The following is a 13,882-nucleotide window of genomic DNA, read 5'->3' on the forward strand; positions in this document are numbered from 1 at the left end:
CTACTTTTCCTAAGGAAAGAACAAACGCCTGGGTTTTAACGGATACAGTGTTATTCATGAACTCCTCTATCAATCCATTTTTGTACTGTTGGCGTACTACTGAGCTTCGAACGGCAGTTTTAAGACCACTGCGAAAATTTTTGTGCAAACAAACAGATTGATCGTTTGTTTTGGTAAAGATTTCTGGCCACCGTGAAGGGATTCGAGTGCCACGTTTCCAGCAACAGCCCTTCGTCAGAGCGAGTCGAGGAACTGTGGGTTGTATGTTGTATTTTAGTGAGTAGTGAAGTTAGGCTATTGATAGGAGCGTGGTAACGTAGGTTACTTAATTGCATGCAACTTTTTCATTTCTTTGAACTTCTCTAAGATGTTCACGAGGCACCTAGTCAGTCTTCTTGTCTCACCTAATGTATAACTTTTTGCATAAAGGGCATTTTATGCAATCGATTACATTAGCGGAGGTGCATGTAAAACGATATATGACTTTAATAGATGGTTCCAGGGTCTCGGCATTTTATCGACGTCGTGACTGAAAGGACAACGGAGTTCTGCATCGTAAAACTACCAGATTCGGATAGTCGGATTTGAGTATACTTCTTGCTAGAAAGTTCTCTGTGTTTTTATCGAGTTTGAATGAAATCAGTGGAGGTTGTTAAAAAAGTGTACCCCTTAAAGGGTCATTTTGCAGTAACTTGAAGTTCTTCAAAATGATGCTTTTGGCTGCATAATTCTCTCGTTCGTTTCCTTTTGTGACGTTTGCAGTGCTGACTGTGGGTCAATTTACTGGGTGTGGTGCCGGCGGGCTGTATCGACAGTTAATAGTTTTATGACATAGGGGGCAAAATTACTGAATGCTGATTGGTCAAAACAGAGGGCATTTTTTCTTAATTTTCCTTTCACCGAGGGCACAATAGCTTACCTCTGATTGGTGGAGCGGCGAAAATATTTGCTCCTGATTGGCTGAGCGCGCATTTAGTTGGTTTCTTCATTTTGCAGTGGCGCGACAACCACGACTTCTTTCAGGTTCTTTAGAGTTTGACTGTTTAAGCCGGATTGTTTGAGCCAAAAATGCTTGGAAATCAATTGCTATTTTTCAAGTGGTGGAAAGCTTCAGGGTGTGGGTGAATAAAAATTATTCAGTTGATTCCTAACATTTGGTTGAATTGTTGTTAGTTTGCTCATGAAGTAAACTTGTATTTTCTCTTAATTATACGTATATAAAAAAAATCAACTTTTCTCGTCTTCTCTGTTTTGTATGTTAAGAAACAGGTGAATTGTTTGTTTGTTTTGCTTACGGATGAGTGTTTTTACGCGGGACCAGGGCTGATTGTTTTACGAGGAACCTCGATAGTTTTAAGAAAATGTGCCCTCTATGTTATATACACGTAATTGCAATGAGTCTTCTTAGAATAAAGGATTAATTTTCACTTGTGTTTTCAAAGTTTGGCAAATTGCCCTCGTCGCTGCGCGGGGCAATTTGGGAAACTTTGAAAATACGCGTGAAAATTAATCCTTAATTCTACTCGGCCTCATGCGATTACATATAAATAGCAATCTTTGTTTTCCCAAATTGCCCTCGTCGCTGCGCGACTCGGGTAATTTAGGATAAATTTGAAAATACGTGTGAAAGTTAATCCTTAATTCTACTCGGCCTCATACGATTACTATAAATAACAACGTTTTTTTTCCCAAATTGCCCTCGTCGCTGCGCGACTCGAGTAATTTGGGAAAACTTTGAAAATACGAGTGAAAATTAATCCTTAATTCCACTCGCCCTTAGGCGATTACATATACATAGCTGCGTGTTTTGGCACATTTCCTTTGATTTGTTGGAAAATAAGAGTCGTCGCTGCATTAGCCTGCGTGGCAGGCGCGTGAAAAATATACAGGGCGCGAAAAAAAGCATGGAACCGGCGAGGGAGTGAGACACGCGAGGGTGAGGCGGGTGAGAAGATGAATATAGTAAATAGTGTGTGAGTCTGTAGGTTTGTACATCGGTGGGGAGACCTTTACCTTTTATTGAAAATTTAACATCCAGGAAAGCGATCGAGGTTTCAGAAATTTTCCAGATATATTTTAATTAAGCTGGATGAAAGGAATTTCCCCTTTGTTGGATGAAGTTGATGTCTTCAATGTAGCGGCCATAAAGTTCAGGTTTGGTTTCATCGTGATCGTTGAAAAATTGATTTTCTACGTAGCCTCAAGAGAGGATGAGCTCCTGGTGGCCTTCAAAAAGATTAGCGAAGCTTGAACCAGTTTTGGTGCCCATCGCTACACCGTTTGCTTGTTTGTAGTAGGGCTCGCCAAATGAGCGACAATTAAGTGTCAATTCTTGCTGTTAAAACTAGTTCGGCTTATCAAAGGAGTGCATGGTTCTTTAACTAATGATTGAAAAATATATTTTAGTGATTGAAGTCCTTCGTCGTTGGGGATGAAAACATATAACGAGGTGTTATCCCTCGTAAAAATAAATTAAACTTGTCCTCACCGGAAAATTGCCGGAAAATATATATATATATATATAATTTAGGCGTTGATCACCGGTGAAGCCAATAGAGTGCTCTACAAGAAAGGAGCGGTTAAAGAAGTAGCTGGACTACTCAATTTGAGTACATATGGATCATAATACAAATTTGTTTCGTAGATCAACGCAAGGTTGATCCACTCCTCAGTTAATCTCCATACACACTGAAGTATCGTTATATCATGGGCGTCGACGGTAAGCATTTCACGATGGCTGCCATAATTTGGTCTAATTAACTACGTGTATAAATGATCTCGGTGAAGCAGTTGCAAGCGGAAATTAGTCGGCCCCGGTGACATAGATGCATGCAAACCAGTCGCTTGACACTTTAACCTCCTAAACATTTTCTCTTGTACAATTATATGGCAGACTATTTAGTCATGTAGTGGTTATGGTCAGAATGGAGACTTCCGCTCAGGTGAACAAAATGTCAGTCAATGTCAACTCAAAAAGTGCTACGCAAGAATACACTCACCCGGATGATCAAAGTTTATCTACTTATGGTATGACTGCTGGGTTCAACGCAGTTAGAGCATAGAATTTAATAAACAAAAATAGAGAAACAACAATTTCTTTTCTTTAGTTCAATTTCACGTGAAGTTGTAGACTGAGAAGTGTTTCTTTTCCAGGGAGTTTTTACATAGGGTTAATCTCGTAACTTCCTTTTCAATTGCAAGATGCCTTCCTTCTTTTTTTTTTTTTGAATTATTATAGTCCTGTAATATCTCCATCTTGCATAAAACATGTATAAGCATCTAAAATGTCTTGATTTAGTGTCCGCGGTCTCTATGAATGTCCCAGCAAAATTATCAAGATGCACGTCTACAAGGCTAAATTAAAACCTGCAACAGAATGGAAAAATACCGAGATTCCCAAAGTGTCGAGGTCTGAAGTCAAGTTCGATTGTATTCTACTTGTACATCACTTGTGGACTTCATTATTTGTGAAAGTAACCGACTTTCCAGGCGCTAAATAAATATATTAAAAGTTTATCTGCACGACAATTTTTAACTTGCTGTATGTCCCTTTAGGCAATTTGCAAGTTATTAATGAAATTTATTATATTTCTCATTTACTACGCCCGGTCATTCTTGGTCAATTTTGCGGGGCGTATTTCACTATGCGGCCCGCTAAACTTCAACTAGTTTCCTTTCCCGTGCGCCCCATTAACCTCAGAGATATAATAAATATGTTACTAACCTCGTTTTCTCGGTCCGTGCTGTAAGTTATGGATCCTCGTTTTTTTTTTCCTTTGATTTATGGCCCGCGCGCTTCACGCTTGGGTCATAAATCAACGTAAAAAAACTCGGTCCGCAACTTACCACAGACTTCGAACTCGGTTAGTTAGACGTATGTAGTTAATGTGTTTGTTTCGCGTAACTTACAGTTCCTTTTACGGACGCTGATGTAAAACAAGAGAAATACGCGTTTCACGCTGACTGACCGCCGCAAAATTAAACCTAATTGCAGGACATAGATATCTCAACCGAACTGGCAGCTTCTTTTGAATGATCGGTCATAAAATGAATAATAATGTCAAAAATCACAAGTAATTATCATCTATCTTTATACAGCGGACACGTCGCTATCCAATGAACGAAACGTATTGGTTATCCAGGTAATAAAGATATCCGCCCTTTCTAATACCCGGGCAGGATCAGTAAACATAATTATCGTTTTCTAATATTGAATTTTAAATACTGACATGCATGTAATAAGCTGCAAATCCTTCAACTTTAACTTCATTGTTTTTTTTTTTAATTTACATAAAAGAGAAATAATGTTGTTACCCGCAAATAGTGAGATTCCTAGTCGAGGCAGGAAGCAAGCGAATAAGAAAATACCAAAAACATCTTCGTTTGATTTTCTGAAAAAAATAGGGTAACAATATTATTTTTGTGTGTGTTTCAGGGATCCATTTAAGCTAGCCTTGCTAAACTGGACACCCTGTATAAATATTGATTTAAATAATAAAAAAAATAGATGTAGGAACTGGATATTTGTCTTCAAGCTTGTGTTGTATCGTCCTTTTAACTATTATTAGGACTGAAGCAAAACGAATTTTCTGTTAAGACTGGTAGAAATGTCAAACTCGCGCCTAATGAGATGAAGTATTGACGTGCTTTGTGGTAAAACAAAAAAAGGGCTAAATCTCAGTTGGGCGGCCATACTACCTTATTAGTTCTGTTGATAAAACCAAGAACTCGCTTCAACTCCTCACCGACGCAGCACCACAGTTTCTTTAGAAACTAAAGCCCTGATCAAGGAAAGGTTTTGAAGATGTTGAACTACACTGCCCCTGTGGAAAACGAATCACAAACTGATTATGGGAGCAACAAAGACAACAATCTTCAGCCTGAATCCATAGTCATCGTAAACTGTGTCCTTAACACACCGCTGATACTGACATCCATAATTGGCAACGCTTTAGTATTGGCCGCCATATTGAGAACGCCCTCGCTTCGTTCACCATCCAACGTTTTCTTGTGCAGTCTCGTTCTCTCGGATCTCCTTGTTGGACTTATTGTACAACCAGTCTACATTGTAGCCTCATTCAGTTTTCTTCCTGATAGTCCTCTGATGTTCACTTACCACGTAACAGCTTTGTTCGTTTGTGGCGTTTCTCTCGGTTCAATGACTGCAATAAGCGTGGATCGGTTCTTAGCTCTTCACTATCACATGCGATATCCGAATTTAATGACTCCCAAACGAGCAGAATATGCATCAGCAGGCATATGGTTTTTAAGCATCATTTTACCGTGCGTTCGAGTGTTGGACAAAAAATCTTACTTTCTTACTATAGCTGTTGGTATCGTCATTTGCTTGTTGGTTTCTTCATTTTCCTACATCCGAATTTATCGAATTGTTCGTCAGCATCAGTTACAGATTCACTTTCAACAACAGGCTGTGCAAAGTTCAAATGCTGAACACAATCTAAACACAGTGCAAAAGACAAAAAGTGCCATAAACACTTTTATATATTTTATTTTCATGATTCTGTGTTATTCTCCGATGTTTATTTTCATGTTAGTATATGCAAATTTCCCTTCGATGCGTTTACAGTTAAAAGTATGGTGGATCTTGGTAAATACTGTGACCTTCACGAACTCCTCTATCAATCCACTGTTGTACTGCTGGCGTACTTATGAGCTTCGGGCGGCGATTTTAAAAATACTGCGAAATATGTTTGTGAAGCAAACAGTGGAAAACTGATCAAAGTTGATATTAAAAAGAAGAAAAAAAAAGAAGCAGGAGGAGGAAGGAGGGGGAAGAAGAAAAAGAAGAAGAAGAAGAAGAAGAAGAAGAAGAAGAAGAAGAAGAAGAAGAAGAAGAAGAAGAAGAAGAAGAAGAAGAAGAAGACCAAGTAAACGTGTTGTGAGGTTGTAGGATTCAGATAGATCATTAATCGTTCATTACAGACCCGACATTGTTGTACTGGGAAAACAACAAGAGCACAAATTGTTGTTGATATGGCAAGTAGAGACCAAGTAAACCTGTTGAGCGGGTTTAGGATTCAGACAGATAAGACCAAGTAAACGTGTTGTGCGGTTTTAGGATTCAGGCAGATCATTCATCGTTCATTACAGACCCGACATTGTTGTACTGGGAAAACAACAAGAGCATACATTGTTATTGATGTGGCATGTCCCTTTGTTAAGAGGGTACAATTTCTTGGCCCTGTCCCTGTTCGCACAGAGGTGATTTTAGGAATCTCCCGATTGCTACCAACGTACACAACTGACAAGTTGAAAGCAGCGATGGAAGCCAGGAATAAGCTTAATAGAACGGTATGTTCAGATTTTAATACCTGTTACTGTTGGCCAAATTTCTCACGATATTTAATATGCCATTAGTTTATACCAGGGACCTACCTGTTTATACATTTTCTATTTATATAGATTTTATTTGTGGCATTTTCGCCTAAGTCTTACTTTGTATTGTAATAACTCGGCCTGGACCGCCTGGTTAACGAAAGATACAAATAAACAACTTACTGTAAGTTAATGTACCCAATTTCAATCCTTAGTTTTCGAAATAAAGAATGAGGGGGAGGATTTTATATAATAAAAAGAAAATTACATGGTCGCTTGGAGATACGCAATTTATCTTCTCATGTTAAAAAAATATTTCACTCGTTCACTGCGCTCACTCGTGAAATATTTTTCAACACTCGATGAGAAATTTCGTATCTCCTCGCGGCCATGTAATATCCTCTATATATTTCATCTGCAAAAACTAAAGTGACGTGGCGCTAACATGGACATAAGTTTACTTTGAACGAAACATGAGATTGAAAAATATTCCGGCAAGGTAATACACCGAAGCTGAAAGCTTTTAAGATGTTGGAATACACTTGTGATTTGGAAAACAACAACAACTGCACTTCTCTCCCTAAACCTTTTGTCATCGTAAATTTTTGCCATTAATGCTCCACTGAGGCTAATATCCATTATTGGCAACGCGTTAGTATTGGCCGCCATATTTTAAGACTTCTTCGCTTTGTTCACCGTCCACCACTTTCTTGTGCAATCTTGCTGCCTCAGACATTCTTGTTGGGATTGTCGTTCAACCAGTATATATCGTGTCTCAACTCAAGCCTGAAAGTTCCAGCAAGCTTACAATATGTTGGCCTTGTTATGCTGCGGTGTTTCTCTTGGTACAATGGCGGGCATAAGCGTGGATAGGTATTTGGCCCATCACATGTGATATCCAAATATAATGACTACAAAGCGAGCCTTGTGTACATCAGGAGCTCTTTGGTCCATATGCCTTCTCCTGACATGCCTACATCTTAAGAGCCGAAGCATTTATCTCCTTATAACTGTTGTTGGCATTGCAATGTGTATCTCAGTCACCACTTTCTCTTACACTAGTAATTATCGAATTGTTCGTCAGCATCAGTTACAGATTCACGTTCAACAACAGGCTATGCAAAATTTAAATACTAAACAAGGTGCAATCGAAGAAAAGTGCCAGTGTTCGGGCCAGGACCCGCTGTAGAGAGCATCACGACCCCCTGTGCGACTAGACTTGTTGTGTTAATATTATGGGGTGCCAGAAAATGTGCTTTTCGCTCAAAGAATTGTAGTCATTATTCGAAGGATCTACTAGTTTTTTAGCAGAACATTAAAGTGATTGTTTACCGTTGTCGAGAGCGAAGGTTATTTCGTAGCCTGAATATAACATTATGGTCCTTCGAAGCCGGATTTAAGGAACTTTTGATGAAGCAATTAGCGCTGAGTGGAAGAGTAAACATCGAGATAAACGAATACAGGATTGAATATGGTTGACAACTGTGCATGGTCTCAGTCAACGGAGGAAATTGTGAGTGAAATGTCCCTTTCCTTAGTCAAAGCTTAGTTACAAGGGACAGAACTACCGGCGAAAGGAAAGAAACCAGTTCTTATGGCTCGACTTCTCGTTGCTATAAAACAAGAAGAATCTAAGCCTTCGTGTTCACTAGACGAAAGTAAGGAATCAACTAATACAGTCCATAAACAAGCCTTGCCAGTTGACAACAGGCCTGCAGCATCAACTGCTGAACATGTGTCCCCGCAGTCTTCTAATCATCAGTTAAGTAATATGCAGTTGTTGAGAAGAAAAGAAATGATCCTTAAGATGGACATTGATGCTGTGATACTAGTAATACTTGAGACGAGCAAAAGGTCCAGCAACAACGTCATAAGAATGAAAAATCGTGTTCAAAGGTTGTATGGTTATATGGAGAGTTACGGTGAGGTAAGAGATGAGATTATTGCACTTATTTCTGATGATGAAATTGCTGAAGAAGCTCAAACTTAAGGTGGATCGATTATCAACGAGTGATTGATAATGGTTTAGACATAGCTCAAAAGTATATATCTAAACGATCAATTTCCAAGCTAGATGAACAAACCGCTTCGGGTTCAGCGGAGCACAAACAGTCACATTTAAAATTACCAAAACTAGAGCTACCCAAGTTTGATGGAGATGTTTTAGAATTTTAAAACTTTTGGCACCAATTCTAGGCTGCTGTTCATGATAACGACAATGTGCCTGCTGTTCAGAAGTTCACCTACCTGCATTCACTACTTGATGGGGTCGCTTATCATACAACCGAAGGATTTGAAGTCACTAGTACTAATTATCAGCATGCCGTAGATGCTCTGAAACATCGCTTTAGTAGGAAAAAATCATTATTTCATCTCTGGTAAAGTCAATTGCTCAGCTGAAGCCAAGGTCAAACTGAGCGGTTAAGTCTTTGCAAGATCTCCACGACACTCTAAAGTATCGGATTAGAGCCTTGGAGGCCCTAGGTGCAATGACCCATTCCTGTATCCTCCTTTCAATACCGGAAACCAAGCTTCCACATGAGTTATCTGAACTAACAGGCCTTAAGGAAGAAAGCGTTGAACTTGAACTATTCTTCAAGTTCTTAAATAAACAAGTGATTTCCAAGGAGGCCGGGGTAAGAAATGCTAGCATGATTGGTGAGAATGGTGAAGCAGCAAGAGAAAGTGGGGGACGGGACAAGGATGGAACTGGGGTGAAGAACACCCGAGAGAAAGTGTTTTCAGCAGCTGCTCTACTAGCAAGCGGGACGAATCGGGGAGGTTGTGCAGCTTGCCACTTGTGCAATGAGCAGGGACATGAAACTCTTAAATGTCCAGAGCTGAAGGGAGAGTCAGTCGACGAACGTTGGCAGTTAGTTAGGGAGAACCGGCTGTGTTTTAATTGTTTAAAGCCTGCAAATACTCTCCACTACTCGCCAGTCTGTCGCCAACCCAAGTGCAGTGTTGAAGGGTGTGGCCAGCGTCATCACACTATGCTTCATGGTGACGGGGACCGTACCACAGAGGGACAAAGACAGACGACATTAAGTGGATTTGTGGCTTCATACAATTCCAAGATGCATCAAACCTTATAACAGACGGGGACTGCCATTCTGGTTGCAGAAGATGCCCGGAGAGTACCTGTGAGGGTTTTGTTTGACTCAGGAAGCCAAAGAAAGTTGCTGAGTCATTAGCACATGACGGACCTTCTGAAGTCCTTAGGGTATCCATGTTAGGGGGAGAAACCAGTCAAACGAAGAGAATTAAGAGAGTCAGTTTCTTACTCACCTCTTTTCAAGAAAGCATTGCAAAGCCAGTTAACATGGAGACACTCACAATTGACAAGATCTGCACACCACTAGAACCAGTGGAGAACTTCTCAGAAAATTACCCTCACCTGCAGAGCTTGATTCTTGCTGACTCGTACCCTCGTGGACCAGTGAATGTTGATATTTTGATAGGAGCAGAATTTTACTTTTCATGAGTGGTAAATGCAAGAAAGGAGAAACCACTCATGCTCCCACAGCAGTAGAGTCAACACTAGCATGGATTGTAGGAGGACCCATTGAGGGTCTTCCTTGCAAGAGCACTCAATCCATGCTGTCTACTGAGCGCATTGATCCAGTCACGCACAACCTTAGGCAGTTCTGGGAGTTGAAATGTATCGGAATTGTCGATAAAGGGGATGTTCATATGTCCTTAGAGGAAGAAGAGTCTGTTAGACAGTTCAACGAGGGACTGAAGTTTGATGGGGAGCTTTATGAAGTACCGCTGCTATGGAAAAGTGATGCTCCGCCATTGAAATCAAACTACCTCCGGGCAGTCAAGAGACTTGAGGGTGTAGAAAGACAGCTTAGAAGGGTCCCAGAGAGGGCCAATGCTTACAAGGATGCCATGAACCAATACGTAGAAAAGGGGTTTGCTGTAGAAGTAAAGAAAACAGTCGATGGTAATGAGAAGGTCAGTTATTTACCTCATCATGCTGTCTTCCGAGAGGACAAGAAAACAACGAAATGCCGTGTTGTTTTGGATGCTTCAGCCTATGATGAGCATGAGGTATCTCTCAACGACTGTATTTGTTCAGGGCCAGCGCTTCAACCTAACCTGGTATCAGTACTGCTTCGATTTCGAGCACGTAGGATCGCACTTATGGCTGATGTTGAAAAGATGTTCCTACAGATTAAGGTTGACGAAAGAGACCAGGACGCTCTACGATATCTGTGGAGGGATCTAAAGAGTGACGAACCACCGAGAGTACACAAACTACAGAGGTTGGCATTCGGTGTCAGTTGTGGTCCATTCCTGGCCATTGCCACAATTCAAAGCCACGCGAAGAAATGCAGCGAAGAGTTCCATGACGCATCCAGAGAAGCCATGTCAAACAAGTACGTGGACGACTACCTTAGTGGTGCTGACGATGTTGAAGCTACGGTGAAGTTGCAGCAGTCCTTAGATAAGATGATGGAGCGAGGCGGATTTAATCTGACTAAGTGGACCAGTAGTTCAAAGGAAGTCCTTAGCCATATTGATGAGCAAGAGCAGGCAGAGTCCAGAACCGTTGACTTTAATGCCATTGAGCCGCTCAAGGCACTGGGGATATGTTGGGATACATTACCTGACTGTTTCCTCTTCAGCGTGCCACCGGATATGCTTGCTGTTAGTGACCCCGAAACGAAGAGAAGCTTGTTGAGCATTGCGTGTAGGGTTTTGGATCATGTGGGACTAATCACACCATCTACAATCAGAGCAAAAATGTTGTTCCAAGAGCTTTGGCAGAGAGGTTTACAGTGGGAGGACCGGTTGGATGAAGATATTGCTGATCTGTGGAGGTCGTGGAAATCGGAACTTTCACAGCTAAGTCGCATTACCATTCCCCGCTATTTCATGGAGAACATCGAATCAAGTTGCAGCATAGAGCTCCACGGCTTCGGTGACGCTTCTCCTACGGCGTAGAGTGCGGCAGTCTACATCAAGTGCTTGGATGAAGCTGGGCATGCAGCAACTTATCTTGTCATATCCAAATCAAGGGTGGTGCCCGCAAAGGCTGTGTAATTGCCGAGATTAGAGCTACTTGCAGCTGTCGTTGACGCAAGATTGCAGAAACTTGTTACAGAATCCCTATCACTCAAAGTAGACCGGGTAGTGTGCTTGACTGACGGCATGGTAACTCTCCAGTGGACAAGGGGTTCAAGTAGCCAGTGGAAGACATTTGTAGCTACCCCTGTTGCTAAAATTCAGTCCACATGGGACCCACAACATTAGAAACACTGTTCAGGGGAGGACAATCCTGCCGTACTGACACGTGGATTGCCTGCAAAGGTCTTAGCTGATAGCTAGGTGTGGTGGAGTGGACCGTGCTGGTTATCTGCTGAATGCTTGCCTGATCAACGTGAGCTGCCATATGATTTGACCGGGTCTGTGGAGAAAAAGAGGAAACACAAACAGACAAGAGCCTGTGCGGCGATTTCTATGGAACCAGTGATTGATCCATCTTGATATGAGCAATGGCTGACGTTAATTCGAGTAACAGCATTTGTACTTGGAGGTGTTCGAGCCTTTAAGTCAGGAACACGTGCGGGTTCTAAAGAGCTGTCAGCCGAGGAGCTGGTGCTGGTAGATTTAACAGGAGGTGTACCAAGCAGAGTATGAAAGGCGGAAGGAACACCTTCCTTTTACCAAACACCAGTGCTATATTGAAATTAGACCCGTAATACGACAAGAGTGGTCGCTTGCTACGCGTAGGAGGTAGATTGCAGCACTCAGACTTACCAGAGGGTACCAAACATCCACTCATTTTACCCATGGGCATGCAGTAGTCGAAAAGACCGTACAAAGTGTAAACAAGGAGCTGTTTCATGCTGGACCTGAGAGTACTCAGGCTCGATCAGTTTGTAAGTGGTGACTTTGCTGACAGTAGTGCTTACGGTGGGGAGCCCGCAACTCGAAAGGTTGAGAAGAAGGCAAAGAAGAAGGTGAAGAAGAAACAAGTTACGCAGAAACCAGTGTCACGTCTCCAACATTGGAAAGGTGGGGAGGATGTTCGGGCCAGGACCCGCTGTGGAAGAGCATCAGGACCCCCTGTGCGACTAGACTTGTCATGCGACCACCCTACTGGGGACTTTTGTTGTGTTAATATTAAAGAGTGCCAGAACATGAGCTTTTCGCTCCAAGAATTGTAGTCTTTTTGTAGTCTGTTAGTCTTTTGTCGGAGCGTTTAAGTGATTGTTTACCGTTGTCGAGACCGAAGGTTATTTCGTAGCCTGAATATAACAGCCACAAACACTTTTAGATATTACCTTTGTATGATGCTGTGTTATTCACCAGTTTTTATTTCCATGATAATTTTAGTTATCTTCCCTAAGCGATCCAAAAATGCGTGGATCTCTGCAGATACGGTGTTATTCGTAAACTCATCTATTAATCCATTTTTGTACTGTTGGCGTCTTCATGAACTTCGAACAGCAGTCTTAAAAACATTACGAAAACTCTTATCTAGGGAAAGTTACTAAAAGTCGAAAAATAATCGATGTAACATAAGCTAAAACAATAAGCTAAAGCAGCTGCGTTCAATATGATATTCATGGCTCTGAACTTTCTGTGTGTCAGATCCAAATAAGATCCACAATGTTGTTCCCATTACACATCAGGAGCTTAGCCCTTTGGATCATTCCCTAAGTTTTATAAACTAAGCTTTTATTTTCGGAGCGGAACAAAAGGAATTCTTTACTGATTTCGTTTGCATGACCCTAAAATAAATTTTAAGAAATGCATATACCAAGACGTTTGCTAGCTTTGAGGTTGAAAAATTTACCAATTTGAGCACCCCGCTCCCTCTCCAGCCCTCCTCCTCCCTCCCTCACTCCACTCACGACACCATCTCATTCGTCCCTTACTCCACCCCCGAATGAATGGAGTTACCACGTGTTTTGGCGCTATTAAAGTTTTTTTGCAGATAAACCTCGTCTTACTAGCTGAGGAAGACAAAACGGTAGATTACTGTTGTTACAAGATAGGTTTCACGAAGAAGCTCTAGGTATTAAAGACAGTGTGTGGTTAATTGTTAAGCCCAATAGCAGGTGAAATATTTAATTTTCGGCGCGTGGGTATTTTTGTCGCCTTCCTTTCAAATATTGTTGTATAATATTCTCTTTTTTCTACTTATATTATTATCTTTTATTTTTTCGACTTTTTTTCTACTGGTCAATAGATATATTTATTAAGGTAACCAATGGCGGTCAGAAAATTATAGCCTGTTGCCCCTCTTTTGTTTTCGTTGTAAATTTTAGGGTCACTTAAAATTGTAGAGAGATTTTGTAAAATCTCTTAAACGTTTGCCTCGACCCTGATCAATGCTGTTATTTTAGACTCTAGTTTAATTTCGTTCCTTAATAACAGATCAAACCGAAACCATCCTTTGTCGTTAGTGTTTTAGCCCTCTAAGTTTGTTAGTGTTAAATGGCCTATAGTTCGAGTCAAAAAAGTCTTAGTCCTGTGCATCAACCAAGATTAACAATAAAAGTACTTAATCTTTCAGAAGCAAGCTCTA

The 13,882-nt window shown here is 41.1% G+C and overlaps 1 protein-coding gene across 1 annotated transcript; it reads left to right on the top strand.

The window, feature by feature from the left end:
• Positions 1-9,816: 9,816 nt before the first annotated feature.
• LOC146484758 (uncharacterized) lies at positions 9,817-11,289 on the top strand. The gene has a single exon (XM_085104198.1). The coding sequence runs from the start codon at positions 9,817-9,819 to the stop codon at positions 11,287-11,289; it is 1,473 nt and encodes a 490-aa protein (XP_084960324.1).
• The last annotated feature ends 2,593 nt before the right edge of the window (positions 11,290-13,882 follow it).

The sequence above is a fragment of the Pavona decussata genome, unplaced genomic scaffold, assembly GCF_977016875.1.
Source record: "Pavona decussata unplaced genomic scaffold, jaPavDecu1.1 SCAFFOLD_29, whole genome shotgun sequence".
Lineage (NCBI taxonomy): Eukaryota > Metazoa > Cnidaria > Anthozoa > Scleractinia > Agariciidae > Pavona > Pavona decussata.

What these genes read in the sequence shown, in the direction of transcription:
- LOC146484758 (XM_085104198.1), top strand. Translation starts at nt 9,817, where the DNA reads ATGAGTGGTAAATGCAAGAAAGGAGAAACCACTCATGCTCCCACAGCA.